The following is a 23,799-nucleotide window of genomic DNA, read 5'->3' as shown; positions in this document are numbered from 1 at the left end:
AGAATTAAATGTTCCTCTCCAACATATCATTGACAATACATAACCGATGACTTGTAGTGCATGTTTAAATTTAAAACCTTGATTTGGATTGAATGAAATCAATTTGCTTTTTAATAAAAACTTCTATTTTATTATGACCACTGTCTCTAAAATCTGCCTGACTGCAGCATTATTCATTAACACTGACTCATTGTATTATACCAGTTTTAAGATGGCTAGTTCTCTCATTTGGTGCTTAGTACTGATTTAGAAAGTCATCCTATGTACAAAAGATAAGTTTGTCTCCCTTTGCACGATTGCTTCTGATTTGACTTATGCAGTCAGTATATCAGTTAAGGTTACCTCATAATTATTGTATTACTATAGTACATGTTCCTTTGATCATTATATTACATTATCATTACATTGGGGGTTGAAGGACAATGTCTGTCAATGTTTTCTGCCTTGTTATTTTTTTTAACTCCATCCTATCTGATTCTGCTAAGTTCCTTTCTCCCTCCTGCTTTTATCCTAAATTAGAGCTACCTCTCCACTCCTCCATCTTGCCTATGTCTTGTATCTATTGGACTATACCACTCATGTCTCAATATTATGTATGCATCTGTTTATTTTCTGTAGTTGTACAGTTTCTTTTGCATATTGGTTGTTTCTGCCTTTATAGTTTTTCATTGATTCTGTTGTATCTCTTCGTATCTATTGTGAATGCCCGTAAGAAAATGAATCTCGGTATTGTATGGTGACAAACCTGTACTTTTTGATAATACATTTACTCTGAATTATAAGTGAAGTATTGTAGAATTCTGAATTCAAGGCCTCAGTCTATTTATAACTACCTCCCTATAAAGGCTAAACAGATTACACCCTACTTATTGCTATTTGTGCTTTCAGCTCATCTACCTTGTTATTAATAGTGTGTTTGCTTTATTTTCCCTGGCTCTAGTTAGAGGTCAAATCTTATGTTTCTATACTCTGTACATTTCTAACATACTCTGATTATTGTTTAATTTCTTAAGATCCAGAGGGATCTTGGGGTCCGAGTCCATAGGACAATCAAAGCCGCTACGCAGGTTGACTCTGTGGTTAAGAAGGCATACCATGCATTGGCCTTCATCAGTCGTGGGATAGAGTTTAAGAGTTGAGAGGTAATGTAGCTATATATGACCCCCGTCAGACCCCACTTGGAGTACTGTGCTCAATTCTGGTCGCCTCACTACAGAAAGGATGTAGAAACCATAGAAAAGGTGCAGAGGAGATTTACAAGGATGTTGCCTGGATTGGGGAGCATGTCTTGTGAGGATAGGTTGAGTGAACTCGGCCTTTTCTCCTTGGAGCGACAGAGGATGAGAGGTGACCTGATAGAGGTGTACAAGATTAGAGGCATTGATTGTGTGGTTAGTCAGAGGCTTTTTCCCAGGGCTGAAATGGCTAGCATGAGAGGGTACAGTTTTAAGGTGCTTGGAAATAGGTACAGAGGAGATGTCAGAGGTAAGCTCTTTATGCAGAGAGTGGTGAGTGCCTGAAATGGCTGCCTGTGGCGGTGGTGAAGGTGGAAACGATAGGGTCTTTTAAGAGACTCCTAGATGGATACATGCAGCCTAGAAAAATAGGGGGCTATGGGTAATGCTATGTAGTTCTAAGGTAGGGGCATGTTTGTTGCAGCTTTGTGGGCTGAAGGGCTTGTATTGTTCTGTAGGTTTTCTGTGTTTCACTTCACTTGAATTATCCAAAGCCTTATCTACTACACTAGTTATTTGATGCTCTCATTTGATACTGTAGAATCCCTGGATAAACAGTTAGCTTAAGGACAGAAGCTAGTAAGTTGAGTTTAAGTGGTTGGACTGCAGTATAGTAGACAGTGGTACTCTGATGGGGTAAGTGCTAAGGTCTTAAGTCTTAGGGTAATGGATGAATTGAAGGAAATTTATATTAGGCAGGAAATGGTATTGGATAGACTATTGGGTCTGAAGGCTGATAAGCCACTGGGACCTGATGGTCTGCATCCCAGGGTACTTAAGGAATCGTGGATGCATTGGTAATCATTTTCCAATGTTCTATAGATTCAGGATCAGTTCCTGTGGATTGGAGGGTGGCTAATGTTGTCCCTCTCCAAGAAGGGAGGAAGAGAGAAAACAGGGACCGGTTAGCCTGACGTCGGTGGTGGGAAAGATGCTGGAGTCAATTATAAAAGATGAAATTACGACACATCTGGATAGCAGTAACAGGATTGGTTCGAGTCAGCATGGATTTACGAAGGGAAAATCGTGCTTGAGTAATCTTCTGGCATTTTTTGAGGATGTAACTATGAAAATGGACAAGGGAGGCCAGTGGATATAGTGTACCTGGACTTTCAGAAAGCCTTTGATAAAGTCCCATATAGGAGATTAGTGGGCAAAATTAGGGCACATGGTATTGGGGGCAGAGTACTGATATGGATTGAAAATCGGCAGGCTGACAGAAAACAGAGTAGCAATTAATGGGTCCCTTTCGGAATGGCAGGTGGTGACCAGTGGGGTACTGCAGGGTTCAGTGCTGGGACCGCAGCTGTTTACAATATATATTAATGATTTCGATGAGGGAATTAAAAGTAACATTAACAAATTTGCTGATGACACAAAGCTGGGAGGCAGTGTGAAATGTGAGGAGGATGTATGAGAATGCAGGGTGACTTGGACAGGCTGGGTGAGTGGGCAGATGCATGGCAGATGCAGTTTAATGTGGATAAATGTGAGGTTATCCTCTTTGGTGGTAAGAATGAGAAGGCAGATTATTATCTAAATGGAGTCAAGTTAGGAAAAGGGGAGGCACAATGAGATCTAGGTGTTCTTGTACATCAGTCACTGAAAGCAAGCATGCAAGTACAGCAGGCAGTGTAAAAAGCTAATGGCATGCTGGCCTTCATAACAAGGGGAGTTGAGTATAAGAGCAAAGAGGTCCTTCTGCAGCTGTACAGGGCCCTGGTGAGACCACACCTGGAGTACTGTGTGCAGTTTTGGTCTCCAAATTTGAGGAAGGACATTCCTGCTGTTGAGGGAGTGCAGCGTGGGTTCACAAGGTTAATTCCCGGGATGGCAGGACTGTCATATGTTGAAAGATTGGAGCGACTGGGCTTGTATACTGTGGAATTTAGAAGGCTGAGAGGGGATCTTATTGAAACACATAAGATTATTAAGGGATTGGACATGCTGCAGGCAGGAAGCATGTTCCCACTGATGGGTGAGTCCAGAACCAGAGGCCACAGTTTAAGAATTAGGGGTAGGCCATTTAGAACGGAGTTGAGGAAAAACTTTTTCACCCAGAGAGTGGTGGATATATGAAATGCTCTGCCGCAGAAGGCTGTGGAGGCCAAGTCTCTGGATGCTTTCAAAAATGAGATGGATAGAGCTCTTAAAGATAGTGGAATCAAAGGTTATGGAGATAAGGTGGGAACTGGATACTGATAGTGGATGATCAGCCATGATCACAGTGAATGGCGGTGCTGGCTCGAAGGGCTGAATGGCCTACTCCTGCACCTATTATCCGTTGTCTATCTATTGTCTCTCCAATCCCATATACTTTCTGACAGTGCAATCTGAACTGCAATCCTTACTTCAACACTTCAGCTGAAAGTTGCCTATTTTGTCCCAACTTTGTTGTACTTTCCAGTCAATGGTGCATTTTCACTTTTCCCCCTATACATTCCTGTTGATTTTATTTTGCTCCTGACACTCAATATATAACAAATCATGATTCTTCACTTTTCTTAAAACTTCTCATCTCCTTCTGGCTCTTTGGATCATTATCTTAAACTTGTTCACTGACTTGAAACCTCAGTACTGTTTCTATCTCTGTTTTTGTCTATTTGTGCTTTTGTGTGCTTCCAGCATTTTCTGCTAATTGTCTGGATTTTTGTCTGCGGTTCTTTGGTTTTGCTGCTGGTCGGTATTTGAACTGAATGTCATCACATTTGATTGGGTCTCCTGATTTCTACCACTGTTACAAACACTGAACAGAGCTTTGAGTGTATTTAATTTTTCTCTATCTTTCTCAGGAAGTGCTGCCTTGTACCTTTTTAGCAGTGATTGCAAGCAGGTTTATGAAGTGAAGGCTTTTGATGAAGACTATCATTCTTGGTTTATTGGTCAGTCTGTTCAGCGTGGTGAGTATTCTTGTTAAGTATTTTTATGGCTCTTCATTTGTTATTACATTGATGCATGATACATTTGTAAAAATAGCTATACTAATTTAGACAGTAAGTTTTTTTTTACAACACAGTATAAGAATACAGTTTTCCATTGTATTTGGTGCACAGAAGGCACAGTTATTTTGAAGGTCTGTTGAGAATTCACAGTAGCAGAACATCTAGTCAGCAATGTGAACAAATGGCAAGCATGCCCAAGATGGCACATGCCAAAGTTGATTCTTTAAATCCCAACCATAATAGAAGAATACATAATGATTATCTTTACAGTCAAACGATCAGCGAATATTATTTCACAGGAAATGGTGCCAACTAGATGGTTGTGAAAACACATGATGTTGGATGATGTGTTTGAAATCCTCACAGACCCAATCAGTACAGTCGGCCCTCCTTATCTGCGGGTTCCATGTGCATGGATTCAACCAACCGCGAATTGGGGAAACCCGGAAGTTCTCTCCAGCACTCGTTTGAGCATTTTTTCTTGTCATTATTCCCTAAGCAATAGAGTATAACAACTATTTACATAGCATTTACATTGCATTAGATATTCTAAGTAGTCTAGAGATGATTTAAAGTATACGGGAGGATTTGTGTAGGTTATATGCAAATACTACGCCATTTTATATGATGGACTTGAGCATCCGCGTTTTTTGGTATCCGTGGGGGGTCTCGGAACCAATCCCCCGTGGATAAGGAGGGCTAACTGTATTTGGATAGTAAATGATCGGTCCATTTGGCAGCGAGATTTTTATCTTCTGTCAGTTGAGTTTGCAGGGGTGATAAAATATGTTAAGAATGATTAACCTGGTAACATTACCCTAACACACCACTGGTTGAATATGTAAAATAATTGATTGGTCTACAAGTTAACCTTTCAAAGAATAGTCTCCATGACAACTGATGGTGAACTCAAATGGTGAGTGAGGTCGGTTTTGTCAATCTGTTTGCAAAGTATCTTGGATATCGGCTGATAAATAGGCTTTTTACTATATAGTAGATGAACAGGCTTTGTGTACAAAAGCTGGCCTTAAGAAACTTGAAGTAATAAAAATTGTAAAGAAGGCAACTCATTTTATTTCTGAGTCTGCTTTAAGGAAAAAAAACTTTCAGAAATTACTGAGTGAGGTGAATTTGGTGTGTACAGGATGACTTGTGTACAACTGTGTTCTTTGGCTTAGTAGACATTCTTTCCTTTTACAATTTGAGTTTTGATGAAAATTGATTTTAATGAATGAAAAAATTTCTTGTCAAGAATTATGGCATTGTGTGGAGTTGTAGACTGATGCTTTTTTTGCCCATTTCTCATTTTTAAATGACTTCACCAAATTGCAGGGATCTGGCAGAACACTTAATGTTATGTTTGATAGTATAAAAAGCCTTTGAAATCATACTGGAAGTATTCAAGCAGGATGGTGAATTTAACACTTTGAAGTATTCCTCAAACCTATAAACACTGGACTGATAGTGAAATTTTTGGGAAAAAATGCATTCAGAGTCTTCCAATGCAATTTTTGAGCATTATTGGTTCAAATATTGAATAATTTTCTTCAAGATTCACTAAATTCAGGTCATTTGAAGAAACTGCAACGTTCGTAAAGTATGCAGACACTGTAACATTAGAAAAACTGAATTTTGGAAATGTTGCAGCACATTTTTTGGGTAATTTTGAAATGCAATTAATTTTACAAAGGAGCTCAATTTGGAGGCAAAAATGTGTCGACTTAAGAGATGAACTAGAAAATATTGAAAGCGATTGGTTAGTGATTAGATCAAAGCATAAAAATCCAGATAGAGGTTCTGAAACTCTAGAATTCCATTTCTGAAACTTTTAACTGTCTGAAAAATCTTGCATTGGCAATATTAACAGTATTTTCATTGACATATTTATGTGAGTCACTGCTTTTACTGAGGAACTTGGTTAAGTTTTCAGTAAGATGCTGGCGCACTCAGGTGCAGTGGCCACTTTGGGTCCAGTCAAAGTTGTATTTGTTCATCTTGTCTTTTTTTTATGATCACAAGTCACTGCTGGTTACTAAGAATATCAAGTACAGCAGTACTATCCCATAAGCCAGGGGTCCCCAACTTTTTTTGCACCACGGACCGGTTTAATATTGACAATATTCTTGCGGACCGGCTGACCCCCCCCCCCCCCCCCGGTGTTCAAGTGGGGTTAAACTCACCTCAACATGTCTTTTACAGTTAGAGTTGCCAACCTTCTCACTCCCAAATAAGGGACAAAAGTAGCAGTCAAATCCCAGGACACTTGTGTTTACCCCAGGAAAGATTACCATGACCATGAAGCCTTGCGCGGGCACCTGTGTGCGCATGCGTGACGTGCGAATGCGTGTACGTGCCGATTTTTTTTTCCCTACAAATCAGTTTTGCCTTCATCTTCCCGACTATACTGCACATACATTATTTCTACTTTATATAGGCTGTGTATTTATCATATCATTCCTGCTTTTACTATATGTTACTGTTATTTTAGGATATATGTGTTATTTGGTATGATTTGGTAGGTTATTTTTTTGGTCTGGGAATGCTCAAAAAATTTTTCCCATATAAACTAATGGTAATTGCTTCTTCGCTTTATGCCATTTCGGCACGAATGGTTTCATAGGAGCACTCTACCTTAGCAGGGGAAATACAGGACAACGGCAGTCCCGTATGGGACAAACCAATTAAGCCCAATATACGGGATGTCCCGGCAAATATGGGACAGTTGGCAACCCTATGTTCAAGTTCAACAGTGCGTGACAGGGAATGAGGAAAGTTGCAGCTGACTCTTATCAGTTCCTCGCGCTAGTACATGCTTTGTGGCCCGGTGGTTGGGGAATGTTGCCGTAAGCAAGTTGCTCAATAGTGATGGAGTTGGACTTATTACATAACATTGTTGTGTTTTTGCCAGACTTGTCATGCACCATTGGATGTTGCGCAGTGTGTGTGATTGTCTTGGATGTTTTTCTCTTGTGTTTGCAAGACAACGTTAGACATTGGTAACATAGAATACTGCAATCCTGGTTCACTGGTTCATTGGCGAGACTGGCAGGGGTGCTGCGTTTCCTCAGTTGTGGTGGGGACTAGGCTGAAGCTGTGCGGGTCTCCTGTTGCAGCCAACCAGGAGAGGAGACATTGAGGCGGTGTGGGAGGGTCTCTAGGGGGCGTGCTGTGATCCGTACTTCAAATTGAGGGGCAACTTTTATTTACAGTAAGGGTGGTATAACTATGTGGAATGAGCTGCCAGAGGAAGTAGTTGAGGCAGGTGCGATAACAACCTTTAAAAGACAGTTGGATGGGTACATGAATTGGACATGTAATAGATGTAAAGGTTTAGAAGGTTATGGGCCAATCACTGGCAAATGGGACTAGCTTAGCTGTGGCACCTTGGTTGGTTCGGATCATTTGGGCTGAAGGACCTGTTTCCGTGCTGTATAACCCTGGCTGAGTTGTTTGCTACTCGTCCCAACTATTGGGCTTAAAGGAGCCATTCAGTATAAACTCAAGTGCTCTGTGTTTCAATCAACTTTGCTGAAGGCCTACACTTAACGTTTTGGGAACAGCTGCTTCTCCCCTGTCGTCAGAATTCTGAACAATCCCTGAAACCCATGAACGCTGCCTCACTATTCTGTTTTTGCATTAGTCATTTATGCCTTCCACTGTACTGCTGTCACAAAAATAAATTTCATGGCATCAGTCAGTGATAATAAACCTGACTCTTACGTTTGTTAAAAGTGCATTCGATTGCAGAAGGGAATGATTGAATGACGAGCAATGGTGAGTTAAATGATAATTTCTATTCTTTCTCTTTCAAGATGGAAGGCTTCTCTTTGTTACTCCCCTGGATCCACTGTTTCTGGTACTGCCATACTTTATTAATGCCAATGAAAAGGTGAGGTGTTTTCCTGTACTAGATGACTACTATGTCAATATTTGACTATGAAATGCTGAAATGAAGAATATTCCAAAATTTGATAGGAACCACAGGGACCTAAAATGGTGATGATGATTTTTCTAATATTAGCAAAAACTTGCACAAAACATGTATTGTTCCATGTTTTGTAGAAACTTGTAGCAAACAATTATTAATTTCATTCCAAGATTGTGATTTTAGTTAGTAGTTTTTATTCTTCATTACAATAAAATAAAATGTTGCCTTTTTCCCCCAGCAAGGAAAATTTGAGCCAGCCGATCAAGTAATAAAGGATGAAGAATTTCCTGCATGTGCCAGTCTACTGAAATGTCCAAGAACTTTGGAATCACTCCATCATGTCACTGATGAGAAAGGTAGAGCACTGGAAACCCAGAACTACTCGTAACTCCCTAAACCCTCCTCCTTTTGACTACACTGAGAGAATTTCATTTATCTTCATTGCTCTTTCCTGGCCCCAGCAGTACACACTCAGCAGTTGTTCTTTGGGCCTGGTGATTTTCCCCAATTGTAAATGTCAGTGACTTCTTTAGAAAGGTTGAACGTTTCCTGATTACATGAATTAGTGTCTTCCGTTAGTGTTGTCAAGGTATAGCATGACTGGGTTTGGGTCAAATACTTCTGTGATCGGTGTGATTTTAATGAGGTGAAACAGATACATTATTTGATTTTGTGATGTAAACCCATGCACGATATCAGCCTGACTGAATAGTAACACCCTTGCTTCTGAATCAGATGTTTTTGGTTCCAGCCCCCTACTAGGGACCCGAGTACATAACCTAAGGTTCCACTGCTGTCTAATATTGAGAGAGTATTATACTGTCAGATGATCTGTTTGCCCATTGAGACAGTAAACGCAGCCCTTTCAGGAGCATGCAGGATATCCAGTATTTTAAAGAAGTACATGGAAGTTCTTCCTATTGTATAGCGAACATCTATTTCCTCTTGCCAAATCATTTTGAAAGATCATCTGGACTTGATCACATTGTTTGTGTGGGATTATGTTGTGAACAAATTCCCTGCAGCAAGTGCATGTGGAACCAATCTGAAAACAATGCGGAAACAGCCCAGCCTCCTGTTCACATCTCTGTTACTTTGGAAGTGGTGGTGGGAGGTAAGGTTTGAATGCCAACAGATTAGAAGGAAAATCTGTAGAGATTTTCTCCTTGTGCCAAAAATACTGTGTGTGTGTGGGAGACTAATACATACATAATCAGAATCAGGTTTAATATCACCAATATATGTGGTGAATTTATTTTTTTTTTAGATTGAGGACACTCAGCCCTCGTTTATTGTCATTTAGAAATGCATGCATTAAAAAATGATACAACGTTCCTCCAGAATGATATCACAAGAAAACACAGGAGAAACCAAGACTAAAACTGACAACCACATAATTAAAACTTGTAGTTACAACAGTGCAAAGCAGTACCGTAATTTGATAAAGAGCAGACCATGGGCATGGTAAAAATAAGTCTCAAAGTCCCGATAGACTCATCATCTCACGCAGGCGGCAGAAGGGAGAAACTCTCCCTGCCGTGAACCGCCAACTTGCCGATGCAGCACCATTGGAAGCACCCGACCACAGCGGACTCTGAGTCCATCCCAAAACTTGGAGCCTCCAATACAACCTTTCTGAGCACCATCCTCTGCCGAGCACTTCGACCCTGTTCCGGCCGCTGAGCAACAAACAAAGCCAAGGACTCGGGGCCTTCTGCGGAGATTCTGGACCGCACAGTAGCAGCAGCAGTGAAGCAGGCATTTCAGAAGTTCACCAGGTGTTCCTCCGTGCTCTCACGTCCGTCTCCATCAAATCAGGATTGTGCACGGCACCCTACTTGACAAATAACAGACATCACCACTGGAGTGGCTGCTGCGAGCTGCGTCGGGCTGCCATCTTCTCCTCCCCCCGGTTGTTAAATTTGTTAACTTTACGGCAGCAGTACAATGATAAATATAAAAAAAACTGAGTTACATTAAGTGTGTGTGTATAATAATATATATCTATTAAATAGTTAAGTTAAAATAACTAGTGCAAAATAACAGAAATAAAAATGTAACAGTTGCTGGTGAAAGCAGCAGGCCAGGCAGCATCTCTAGGAAGAGGTACAGTCGACGTTTCGGGCCGAGACCCTTTGTCAGGAGGGGTCTCGGCCCGAAACGTCGACTGTACCTCTTCCTAGAGATGCTGCCTGGCCTGCTGCGTTCACCAGCAACTGTTATGTGTGTTGCTTGAAACTCCAGCATCTGCAGATTTCCTCGTGTTTGCAGAAATAAAAATGTAGCGAGGTAGTGTTCATGGGTTCAATATCCATTTCAAAATCAGATAGCAGAGGGAAAGAAGCTATTCTTGAATCACTGAGTGGGCCTTCCGGCTTCTGTACCTACCTTTGTGGCAGTGACAATGTGAGGAGGGCATGTGTTGGATGGTGGGTCCTTAATGATGGATGCTGCCTTCCTAAGGCACCGCTCCTTGAAGATGTCTTGGATACAATGGACTCTGGTACCCATGATAGTGCTCACTAATTTCACAAGTTTCTACAAGTTATTTTGATTTTGTGCAGTTGCCCCCCCCCCCACCAATACCAGATGGTGATGCACCCAGTCAGAATGCTCCCCACGGTACACTTGTAGAAATTCTCGAGTATTTTAGTTGACAAACCTATTCTCTTCAAACTCCTAATGAAACATAGCTGCTGTCTTGCCTTCTTTATAACTGCATCGATATGTTGTGTCCTCAGAGATACTGACACCCAGGAACTTGAAATTGCTCACTCTCTCATCTGTCCTGAAGTCCACAATCAGCTGTTTGGTCTTGCTGTCGTTGAATGCAAGGTTGTTGCTGCGACACCACTCAACTAACTGGTGTATCTCACTCCTGTACACCCTTATTAACTGCCAGCAAGGTGGAGATGTTATTATTAATCCACATAGATTGTGTTCTTCCGGTTAGGAAGTCAAAGATCCAGTTGCAGAAGGAGGTACAGAGGCCTGGGTTCTGTACCTTTTCAATCAGGGCTGTAGGAATGAGTGTTAAGTATTGAGCTCCAGTCCATAAACAATATCCTGCCATAGGTATTTGCATTGTCCAGCTGTGTCCAGGATTAAATGAAGGAACCTTTTAAAGATCACAACTCTGTGCAAATGACTTTGTTTGCCAGCATACTTTTGTATATTTGTTTCTTCTGTTATCCCTGGCATACTCATAATTTCATTTAGTCTTGTTTTGTCTTTTTTTCCTCAGAAATGGGTGATCGAAAGTTTTATAAGTATAACAGAGAGAAAACCCTTGTGTGGCTAAAAAAGAAGGTGATATATTAAATTACATTTTATTTTCTATAAAAGGTGTAGACTTCCAGGAGGACTATGCCCCATTCATCCTGTGTTAAAGCTTTAATCTGTGCCAAGAACTTTAGAGGTGATATAACCAGCAGTGAGGAATCAAGCTATTTTTTAGCACTTGCAGAAGTCACAGGGAACTCTGTAAATCACTTGATTTTAGCAATTCATTTGTTTAAGTTCTGTTTTACTCTTGATATCCGATTGAGCTCTCAACCACTGTCCCCCGCCTCCCATACCTTGTGGTTGATCACAAATGTAAAAGCAATGGACAGGATTGTTTCTTGTTCTCCTTAACTTGTATCAAAGAATAGCTTTAAGCGAATGAACTGAGGAATTAATTTGGTTTTGTTTTGCTTGTGTTGGACTGGGTCTGTTCTGACTTGTTTCCATGAACACACTTGACAGAGTGAATCATTTTGACAGTATATGCGTGAAGTATTTCTGTGACTTGATTTTAATTAAACAACTATCAGCGGCATGGTAGCATCCTTGTCCCTATCAGAGCACTTGGGCTCAAGTCTTAATCTAGCGACTTGAGTATATAATCTCGAGTCCACATTAAGAAGCACTGCACAGTTGGAGGTGCATTTAAGTAAGTGAAGGTCTCGTCATTCTTTCTGAGTGTTTGTAAAAGATCCCAAGCCTATGCTCTGAACAAGAGCCAGATAGTTTGCCTGGGTGTCAGTACTGTCTGACCATCCCACTTAATTACTCTTTCTGGACTCTGAATAAACTAAAAACTGAGATGATTTTACAGTTTTTTTTTAGTGTTTTGTGAAGTTCCAAAGCATTTTACAGCTAACAAAGAACTCTTGATGAGTAGATACCGTGGTAGTGTAGAAAACATGGCTATCAATTTGCAGATAACGTTGTATAAATAGATATGTAATAACAACCAGATAATCAGTTTTGGTCAATTGATTGAGAAATTAAATATTAGCCAGAATTTTTGGGGTAATTACTGCTCCCCCCTCCCCATTTTTGAATGTAGTGTTTTGGATATTTTGCATTCAGCTAAAATGTCTGATAAAACCTCAATTTGCTGCTGCATTTCCTTAGCTCCGTGGAAGCCCACATTTTGTGCTTGAAAATCGAAGAGTTGTAAGTGCTGAAAACCTAAAATAAAAACAGGACAGGCTGAGGGTGTTCAACAGGTTGGACAGTGTCTGTGTAGAGGAACAGTTAACATTTCAGGTCAGCCTCCCTCCTAGTGCTTGTGTCTCTGGGTTGGGACCTGAACTTCAGCTTTCCAACTTGGTGGTGAGTGAGCTGTGCTACGGATGACTGTGTCGTGGTTCCTACATCTTAGAACATTATCCATAGTCTCATTGCCATTAGTTTGGATTCTCTTACCATTTTATCCAAGACCTTGTTTTGTTGTGACTGTGGTAGCTGGGTTACAATATTAAGGCAAGTCATTGCACAGACAGCTTTCAGTCCTCAAATGGAGTGAACTAAATCATTCTTGACTTGAGGCACTGCCTTAAAAAGTGTGGATTCACTCAACTGATAATTTTTTAAAAATAATTCATTGGTTTTAAAGCACTTAGTGAAAAGCTGTAATTGTTTGAATCATTGGGAATGGAGAGCTTGTTTAAGCATTTACAATCTTCTGGATTTTGTACTAAATAGCATAATACTTTGTGGGTCAACATTTTTTTTTATTCATTGGTTGTGTTTCTTGCTTTAAGTAGGTTGAACAGACTGTTAAATCACTGAAGAGCTCTGGTGTCTCTGTTGGTGGAGGTGTTCAGTCCAGTATGTTGATAAGAAGTAAACAAGTCACAGAAGCAACAGAAGGTTGGTTCACATTTCCACAATCTGTTTAGACATTTATTTTGCAGGTTATTTTCATCGGTGGAATGAGGTATGAAAAAGTACTTGGGCATATTTGGAATCAAGATTTGAGTCTTACTGATAAGTAAGTAAATGAGCATGTGATCTTGCTATTTGTATTTTTGTGAATGTTAGGCTTTTGCATTTGTTGATAAGTTGATCAGATTACTGGTAGAGTACTGATGATCTTTGATTGTTGTGATTTACTTCCTTGGTTTTTGCTCTTTGGTTATCTGTTAAAATGGTGCATGACTTGGATAGAAATACTAGACTTGGCCATGGCAATGTCAACATTACTATATATAGAGAGGAGCTGAAATGTGGACAGCTCAATCAATTAACTTAATTTTTTCCAAGAATGATGGGCTTCAATAGAGCAAAGGACCAGCGGCATCCAATCACATTCTGTATGGAGAATGGAACAGGTCTGGATGGAGATCAGTGATGTTTTTCTGGAAGCAAAGTTGCCCCTCCAGTTGCTCAATGAAATGTTAGCTGCTGCACTGTGCTGTCTGATAAAGATGTGCTAGAACTTCAAACTTTGGCAAAAGTACACGATGATGGATATGCTTTAGCCACATTCATTTAGGTTTTCTACTAACTTAAACGGATATGGCTAAAGTCCAAGTGTCAGCTAGATTATAGTTCAATTCATCATGGAAACCATTCAGCTTAGTCTGTTAGAGCCATCCTATCTATCCATCCCATTGCCCAACTTATTTTCCTGTAACCTATTCATGCACATTAGACATTGGCTGACTATAATAACCACTGTTTAATTGTTAGAAATAAAGTGAGGATTAGGTGAAGTTAAGAAGTGGCAGTGACATTTGACAAGGACTTTGAGTTGATGGTCACTAAAGTGAAGAATATGGTTCAAAGTGGCATAAAAACAAAAAATTAAAAAAAAGAGCGGAATTATGCTATTTGGCCCATCAAGTCTGCACTGCCATTTAATCATGTCTGATCCATTTCCCTCTCAACCATGTTCTCCCATCTTCTCCCCATAAGCTTTCATGCCCTGACTTATCACAAATCTATCAACCTTCCAGTGACCTAGCCTCGATAGCCGCCAGTGCAATGAATTCCACAGATTCCCTACCCTCTGGCTAAAGAAATTCCTGCTCACTCCCATTCTAAATGTATGTTCTTTTATTTTGAAGTTGTGCCCTCTGGTCCTAGTCTTCCCTCACTATAGGAAATATCCTTGCTACATCCATTCTATCTAGGCCTTTCAACGTTCGATTGGTTTCAATGAGATTCCCCTCTCATTCTTCTAAATTCCAGCGAGTACAGGCTCAGAATCGTCAATCGTCAGAGATGGGTTGCTCCTCCACCCTAAGGGTGGCCTCAAGAAGATGCCATTGACCAACATGTCAGACTGGGAATAGGAATTGGAATTAAAATGTTTGGCCAGCGGTAATTTCTGTTTTAGCAGATGGAGCGGAGGTGCTTGACAAAGCAGACCCCCAATTTATGATGAGCCTTACCAATGTCGAGGAGATCACATCGGGAGCACTGGAGCTTTATGATATTGTGATGCATTAAAATAAAATTTAGTTACATTGGTTTGGTTGAAGAAAGCTACTGAGCCTGATAAGATTCTGGACTCGAGATGCTAAGGTATCAGTAGCACTAGAGAAGTCAAAATTCAGGCCTCATTAGATGTAATATACAACCAAATTAGTGATTTTAGTATATTGTATATGTCAGTTTTAAATAATAAATTAGATAAATGATGGGAAAATAGCCTGGAGGATAAAAGTGATGAGAATGTTTACTCGTACAGAGAGTAAACAGAGACTGCCTAACAGCTGTTCCCAAGTTTTAACTGTTAGATAATTCATTAACTGTTGATTAAAGGCTCAATATAAATTAAAATTAATTTCTTCAAATGGGTGCAAATAAAACAACACAAAAAATATCTGATTCTGATCCATTTTTGCATTTTGAGTGCATTTTTCATATGTCAAACTTAATTTATTATGTAAAAGTATTTCTATGCCCAAGCCAGTCCAGTGCTTGATGTCTATTTATGGACACATATAAAACAAAACTAAAATGTTTACTGAAGTGGATCAGCTTAGCCTTATTATTTGGGAATCGGATCAAGTGGAAAATTACTGTATTTTGTACTGAGACTTTGATTCTCATGTTTTCTTTGATGCTCAGATCTTCTAGCGAATGGAGAGTCATTCTACTCTTTAGGTCACTGTCGACTGGCTGCCATTCCTCATTTATTCTCACTTTGTGGCTTCCCAGCAAGGCTGATAGTTGTTGCCCATTCCTAAATGTCCTTGAATCATTTTTGATTATAGTGATGTCTCATGAGCCATGACAGTGCAGACTGAGGTCCACCAGACAGCACCATCTTCTGAATCTTCCTCATTGCAGAATTGCACCTCCCATTCCAGCAGACCTTCAGCTCAAGTGGTGCTAATCTACAGAGCAACTGGAAAACAGTTCAATCTCCATTGCTTCTGGAACCTCAGTCACTGAGCTGCAGTGCTGCACAGACTATGTATGTGCCTACTCAGAAGCTGAGCTCTTAAGTCATCATTCGCTGAAGCATACATGAGTCTGGACCTAGCAATGAATGATCTGCTTTTCTTCCTGATTCATATTAAGTCAAGACATTAATAAATCTGGTATTGAGTAGCCTTAGCAAAACTCAACCAATGTGTTAGTGAGCAAGTTGTTGGTTGCGTACATGCCTTTTAATAGCATGTCTGCTGTAAAATAGCATGTCATTCCCCTTCCTTTTCAGTCCTGAAGAAAGGTCTCGGCTCGAAACGTTGACTGTTTGTTTATTTCCATAAATGCTGCCTGACCTGTTGAGTTCCTCCAGCATTTTTTGTGTGTTGCTTTAGATTTCCAACATCTGCAAACTTTCTTGTGTTTACATTTTCCATCATCTTTCTGATAATAGAAAGTTCATCAACGAGTAGTTAATTTGGGGACCTACCATTTTTGATGTGCCATACCTGAATAATTCTCCACTCTGTCGGTAGATGCAAGTGGCATAGCTGAAGCTACCCTGGTAAAGTTTATCTCAGCAATAGGGGTTGAAAGAAGAATTGGTTCTCCCCTTCAACCTTTTTCAGCCATTGAAGACTATAATACCACATCTATATAGTGTAAAGTGGGGGGCAGGGTTTGTGGGGGAAAAAGTTCTGATGCATTCAGAAGTGTAAGTAGGATAGTGTGGTGTAGAATCCAAGCCCAACACCACTAGGAAAATTATCATGTAATTGGGTTACTTAACATTATTAACCAGAAAGATGATCTGTTTGGAGTGCAGCTTGAACAGTTCACTTTCAGACCCTGATGGGTGAAGTAAAAAAATCCGTGAGAAAATGTTGAAATATATTTTAACATCATTCTCAGGCTTATTTTTAACTTATTGCTATAGATGCCAAACCACTCCTGGGCTCTTAACAAAATCCTGATTTCTACGTTCCTGTCATTGATGCCAAGACAACTGGATAACTTTGGAGTCTTCTAGCTATATTTTTTTGTCTAATTGAAATTTGTGTGACAAGGTCTGCTTTCAAACAAAGGTGTGAATCCACTTATATCTCGGCATCATGATAATTAGTTACTCTGCAACTTGCTATCAATGTACCCCAGCCCCTTGATTTTACTATAATCCTCGGTGAATCCTCTGAGAATACTGGCTTACTCAAATGTATCTGCAAAAATTAAGAAAACACTTGGACCTTTGTAGATAGACCCAATATTCAGAGAATGATTTTTAAAAAAAAGATGTCAAATCCTTCCCAGTACTCACTATGTTATTCTTACAGTAACATTGGTCTTTTTTGTATGGGCAACTATTTTGTTTTAGTTGGGGATTGCAGACCATCATATTCAAATCTTTGACATTAAAACATTGCATAGCCATATTGGAAATTTTTTTATGTTTGTATTAGAACTTAGAAGATGTTGGAAAAAATTACTGATCTTGTCCATGAATGTTATTCATCAGTCTAGCATCTATTGCTGTAGGTGAATCTCAAAATACCAGGACATTGTTTTCCATACCAGGAAATTGCTTCTCTGAGTGGAGGCCTGTGACTGGTGGTGTGCTACAGGGATCAGTGCTGGGTCCATTGTAATTTGTCATCTATATCAATGATCTGGATGATGATGTGGTAAATTGGATTAGCAAATTTGCTGATGATACAAAGATTGGAGGTGTAGTAGACAGCGAGGAAGGTTTTCAGAGCCTGCAGAGGGACTTGGACGAGCTGGAAAAATGGCAGATGGAGTTTAATGCAGACAAGTGTGAGGTATTGCACGTTGGAAGGACAAACCAAGGTAGAACATACAGGGTTAATGGTAAGGCACTGAGGAGTGCAGTGGAACAGAGGGATCTGGGAATACAGATATAAAATTCCCTAAAAGTGGCGTCACAGGTAGATAGGGTCATAAAGAGAGCTTTTGGTACATTGGCCTTTATTAATCAAAGTATTGAGCATAAGAGCTGGAATGTTATGATGAGGTTGTATAAGGCATTGGTGAGGCCGAATCTGGAGTATTGTGTTCAGTATTGGTCACCAAATTACAGGAAGGATATAAATAAGGTTGAAAGAGTGCAGAGAAGGTTTACAAGGTTGTTGCCGGGACTTGAGAAACTCAGTTACAGAGAAAGGTTGAATAGGTTAGGACTTTATTCCCTGGAGCGTAGAAGAATGAGGGGAGATTTGATAGAGGTATATAAAATTATGATGGGTATAGATAGAGTGAATGCAAGCAGGCTTTTTCCACTGAGGCAAGGGGAGAAAAAAAACCAGAGGACATGGGTTAAGGGTGAGGGGGGAAAAGTTTAAAGGGAGCATTAGAGGGGGGCTTCTTCACACAGAGTGGTGGGAGTATGGAATGAGCTGCCAGACGAGGTGGTAAATGCGGGTTCTTTTTTAACATTTAAGAATAAATTGGACAGATACATGGATGGGAGGTGTATGGAGGGATATGGTCCGTGTGCAGGTCAGTGGGACTAGGCAGAAAATGGTTTGGCACAGCCAAGAAGGGCCAAAAGGCCTGTTTCTGTGCTGTAGTTTCTATGGGTCTATTGTAGCCGACATTCAGCTTTAAGCTGTTTTGTTACCTGCAGAGAGGTGTGTTCAGCTCTTTAATCTCTAGGAACTACTAGGACCTGCTGTATTTTTTTGAAAGCTGAAGTAAACGAAGAAACAGAACCACTAGGTACTGCGTCAGAGAAATGAGGAATTAAGTGAGGTAATGCTGTCACTTCAGAAAATATATCCATCTGCAAAGATTAGAGTTGATGCCAACTATCAGTGTTGATAGCAGTTTGTAATTCCTGGTTACTTTCCATTACAGGTGCAGTCTGTGCATTGCTATCTTTATTTGCCAAGTGAGGACAGGAGGGACGAACGGCTCTTGTTTTTGTTGTTTGTTTGTTCCAACATCTGTGTTACTCTGCCCAGCATAGTAGGAGCGCTATGTTGGTGCCAGAATGTGTGGTGACACTTGCGGGCTGCTGCCAGCACATGCTTGGGTATGCTGATTGTTAATGCAAGCGATGCATTTCACTGTATTCTTTGATGTACATGTGACAAACTTGAATCTTGATCCACAAGTTCCATGTGATAATTGGAGCCATGTATAGGAGTTCTATTATCCAGATTAGATGAGATTCAACTTTATTGTTATTGTGCTGAGTACAGATACAAAGCCAATGAAATGCAGTTAGCATCTAACCAGAAATGCAAAGAATAGTGTTATTTACAAAATAACTGCGAATAAAAAGTGCTACAGCACACAACTATAAAAATACTGAGACAGTACAATATGGGTGCAATACTGCTTAGCGCTGTGATGCGAGGTTCAGCAGGGTCACAGCCTCAGGGAAGAAGCTCGTCCTGTGCCTGCTGGTGCGGGAGCGGAGGCTCCTGTAGTGCCTACCAGATGGGAGGAGAGTAAAAAGTCCATGGTTAGGGTGAGATGCATCCTTGATCATGCTTTTCGTCCTACCCAGACAGCGTTTATGTTAAGTCAAGATGACTTGAAGAGGTCAGTTGTGTTGAAATTGGAAATTTCTTTCTGCCAGGCATAAAGTGTGAACAAGTTTGCCAGTAGCAGATGTTTCTTCGCTGAAAACAATGTACAGGTGAACGTACTAAAAACGTTTTTAAAAAGAAATGTATACTGCTCTTCAAGGAGGTAAACTTACTTGAACAAAAAATGGCACTTAGAAATTCCCATTTCGCCCCCCCCCCCCCCATTTTACGAACAGGTGCTTAGAAAGGTTTTAACTCGTGTAGAGCGTGGGTTGCAATCCGTGAAAATCCTTTTGAGGTAAAGGTGTAAATGTATCTAGTGTGGATTCCAGATGAACCACATAATTGGTTTTTATCTTAGAAATGCTGCATTATGACTGTAGTCCCTTTAGCAAGCACCTGTCAGATTACATGGATTCTGTGGTAAGGTAAGGTCAAGGATATTGAGCAAACTTATTTACTGCCTGGTGCTAGCTAATTCTCAAGCTCTGCAGCTTTCCATGTGGACCTGAAGACTTGGACAATAGTTTTAGAAATTGAATTTTCAGCTTCCTCTGACAACAGGAAGACTGTGCTGAAGAGAACTAGAAGAGGGTCTTTGTGGAACAATTTAGCCTTCCAGAAACTGCTGGTGGAGTGTCCTGAAGAAGCTCTGCTGAGGTACTTGAAATTTAGCACCCCACTGCTGAATCAAATGGTTTGCTCATTAAAAACAACTTGATTATTTCATATCTCCCCTCATCCCAAAAAGTGATGTTCATGCTGAGACGTCAAGTGGTGATGCTGGGATTCTGTACCGAATCAGCTTCCTGGCTGGTCTTGAAGAAAGGTTTCGGCATGAAACGTTGACTACGTACTCTATTCTGTAGATGCTGCCTAGCCTGCCGATTTCCTCCAGCATTTTGTGTGTGTTGCTTTAGATTTTCAGGTATCTGATAATTTTCTCACTTTTGTGGTGGAGTGCCCATTTGTACTTGACCACTGGTTTAGCTATGTTGCAGAAAAGTTTGAAGGCATCAAGTGAAACTCTGCTGAGGTACTTGAAATTTAACACCCCACTGCTGAATCAAATGATTTGCTGCATTAAGAACAACTTGGTTATTTCAGTAACTCACCTCATCCCAAAACAAGATGTTCATGCTGAGAGGTCAAGTAGTGTTGTTGGAATTCTGTGCTGAATGAATGTTCCTTGAGCTTCCAAGCTGGTGTTTCACAAGGACTAGTTTTCATTTTTTTTTTTTTTTTTTTTTGTGCGTGCGTCTGTGCGTGCGCGTCTGCTTGTGTGCAATGTTGGTGGGACGATGTCTTTTTCATGCCTTTACAAGGAGCAGAGCAAGAGAGAGAGACTGTGTGGCGCGCCACTCCTTGCACAGGCATTTCGCAGTATTTTTCCTTTTATTTTACAAGGTCGAGTTGCAATCTTGACACTCAACCCGGCATGGATGGAAAGTGTATTCAGGAGCGGTCCTGACTGGGTTCGAACCCGGGAACCTCTGTTCCAGAGTCCGGCGCTGATGTCATTGCTCCACCAGCCGGGCTGCACAAGGACTAGTTTTCAATATGAAACTATTTTTTAATATATAGAAATGAGCAAAGTTCATGTAAAGAATTTACTGACATAAAAATTGACAGTGATCTATGTATGAAGGTTAAAAACTTGTTCATCAAATCCTTTTATAGAACAAAAGGAGCCCCATAGTGCTTATGATGAGACTTCCAGAATGTATGCTATGTTGTGATCACTTATTTCACAGTATAGTTTCCCACAGTATATTTGATTTCTTTTTTCTTTTTTCTTTTTATTTCTTTTTGTCCTGTTCTGTCTGAAAGTTAACATGTTCCCACTTTGTCTGGAACTTAAGAGCAACAATGTGCTAAAACATATTATTCATTAAAACTCCTAGCTTCCAAATTCACAGTTGTGCTGCTAGTCTTCCTTGAACCTCAAAAACTCTAAATCTGTTCTCAGTGGAAAACATAATTTAAGACCTTCGAACAAGATGGTAGTACCAGAGGGACATCAAGACTGCTGTGTACTCTGCTTTATGGAAACATAACTCACATCCACAATTTTGGACACAATCCTGCAGCCCAATGACTTTGCCATTCTCTGCAAAGACAGGACAGCTTGCCTTTATTACTTTATGGCTTGACCATTGCAATGCTCTGCTGGTGTATCTCTACATAAATTTGAGGAACCATGGATAAACCAGGAGATTAATATTCTGCTGAGGGCTAGTTTTGTTCTATTCAAGACTCAAGGCTATTTGAAGAATGAGAAAACAATACCAATTGAAGTTAGAGATGGAATCTGATGCACTTCAGCTCTGGCAGGGTTTGCAGGCTATTACTTCCTACAAAGCAAAACCTAACATGAATGGCTGTGGTGCTTCACTGCCAGATGAGCTCAGTCTTTTATGCCTGCTTTGAAAGGGAGAATAAAAACTATACTCCTGCAAATCCCTGCTGCATCTGGTGACCCTGTGATCTGTGTCTTGAAGGCCAACATCAGAACACCTTTGAAGAGGATGAAGCCTTGCAAGTTATCAGGCCTTGATGGTGTACCTGGTAGGGCACTGAAAACGTGTGTCAACCAACTGGCAGGAATGTTACAGGACATCTTCAGTCTCTCACTGCTGCAGTTGGAGGTTCCCAACTGCTTCAAAAGGGTGACAATCATACCAGTGCCCGAGAAAAGCAGGGTGTGCTTCCTCAATGACTATCGCCCAGTTGCACTCACATCTATTGTGATGCTCTGCTTGAGGTTGGTCATGGGCTGAATCAACTCCTCCCTAAGTAAGAACCTGAACCCAATGCAATTTGCCTGTTGCCACTGTAGGTCTACAGTGGATGCAATCTCACTGGCTCTCCACTCGCCTTGGATCAACTGGACAATAGCAACACCTACATCAGGCTGCTCTTTATTGACTACAACTCAGTGTTCAACACTGATTCCCCTCAGTCCTATCAACCAGCTCCAAAACCTGGTGCTGTGTACCTTCCTCTGCAACTGGATCCTTGGCTTCCTCACTGGGAGACTGCAGTCTGTGCGGATTGGAAATATCATCTCCTGGCAATCATCACTGTCACACATCAAAAATGAGTGCTTAGCTCACTGCTCTACTTTCTCTACACCCAAACAGTTTGACTAGGCACAGCTCAAACACTATCTATAAATTCGCTGATGACAACTATTATTGGCAGAATATCAAATGGTGACAAAGAAGAATATAGTGTGAAATAAAAATAGTTGGTTGAGTGGTGTCTCAACAACAGCCTTGTACTCAATGCCAGTAAGACCAAGGGATTGATTGTGGGCTTCAGGAAGATGAAGTTGAGGGAACACAAATCCAGTCCTCCTCAAGGGATCAAAAGTGGAAAGGGTGACCAGTTTCTGGTGGTCAACATTTCTGAAGATCTATCCTGGGCCCGAAATATTGATGTAATTACAAAGAAGGCATGACAGCAGCTATATTTCATTAGGAGGTTGAAGAGACTTGGTATGGAGATCATTCTAACTGGTTGCATCACTGTCTGGTATGGAGGGGCCACTGCACAGGATTGGAAAAAGCTGCAGGAAGTTGTAAACTCAGCCAGCTCCATGATGGGCGCTAGCCTCCTCAGCATTGAGAACACATTTGAAAGGCAATGCCTGAAAAAGGTGGCATCCATCATCCAGGACATGCCCTCTTGTTGCTACCATCAAGGAGAAGGTACAGGAGCCTGAAGAGACACACTCAACGTTTCAGTAACAGCTTCTTCCCCATTACTATTGTTTTTCTGAATAGATAGTGAACCCTTGAACACTATCACACACTTTTTTCTTGCTCTCTTTTTGCAGTACTTATTTAATTTATTTTTCATATTTATACTTGTAATTTGTTTATTATGTATTGCAATGCACTGCTGCTGCAAAACAACAAAAATTCACGACATATGGCAGTGATATTAAATCTGATTCTAATGCTGGCGCATCCTACATATGTGGTTTTCCATGGAATGTTCTGGAGTTTTCCTACACCTAGAATATATTTTGAACCTTGTGTGCCTACATTTGCTTACATTTTGCTTTTAGCTTTGAGGCTGTTAGACCAGACCATGGGATGTATTTTTCTGAGCAAGCCTTGGAAATTGGTCATTAAGTGGAAATACTGATGACTACTTAAATTGCTAGCAAAATACCAAATGTTTTCACTAATTTAGCACTAACTAATCAATAAACCAAGTAATGTATTCTCAGTATTGCATTTAGGTATCATATTTTCATTTTTCTATGTGAATATTGGATTTTTCCCCCCAGAGGACTACATACGATACGCTCACGGCTTGCTGTCAGATTATATTTCCAGTGGTCTAAATGCAGAGCTCTTCAAGTTCTTGAAGTAAGTATCTGAATAATTACAGAAATGTTACTTGTAAATTAATTGTGAAGTTAATCAGTCCTGCCCAAGGGTTTCGGTCTGACTGTACTTTATTCCATAGACACTGAC

General features: G+C 40.5%; 1 protein-coding gene across 2 annotated transcripts in view; it reads left to right on the top strand.

The window, feature by feature from the left end:
- The window catches only part of rnaseh2b (ribonuclease H2, subunit B), a 105,481-nt gene that overhangs the window by 61,086 nt on the left and 20,596 nt on the right, over positions 1 to 23,799 (top strand). For both annotated transcript variants that reach the window (XM_072260759.1, XM_072260758.1), the window contains exons 3-8: positions 4,028 to 4,135; positions 7,990 to 8,066; positions 8,344 to 8,461; positions 11,350 to 11,414; positions 13,142 to 13,247; positions 23,610 to 23,691. In XM_072260759.1, the coding sequence (XP_072116860.1) occupies positions 4,028 to 4,135; positions 7,990 to 8,066; positions 8,344 to 8,461; positions 11,350 to 11,414; positions 13,142 to 13,247; positions 23,610 to 23,691 (556 nt within the window). The remainder of the gene's footprint in view (positions 1 to 4,027; positions 4,136 to 7,989; positions 8,067 to 8,343; positions 8,462 to 11,349; positions 11,415 to 13,141; positions 13,248 to 23,609; positions 23,692 to 23,799) is intronic.

Source organism: Mobula birostris, chromosome 6 (assembly GCF_030028105.1).
Source record: "Mobula birostris isolate sMobBir1 chromosome 6, sMobBir1.hap1, whole genome shotgun sequence".
Taxonomy (NCBI): domain Eukaryota; kingdom Metazoa; phylum Chordata; class Chondrichthyes; order Myliobatiformes; family Myliobatidae; genus Mobula; species Mobula birostris.
This window is presented reverse-complemented; position numbering and strand designations above follow the sequence as displayed.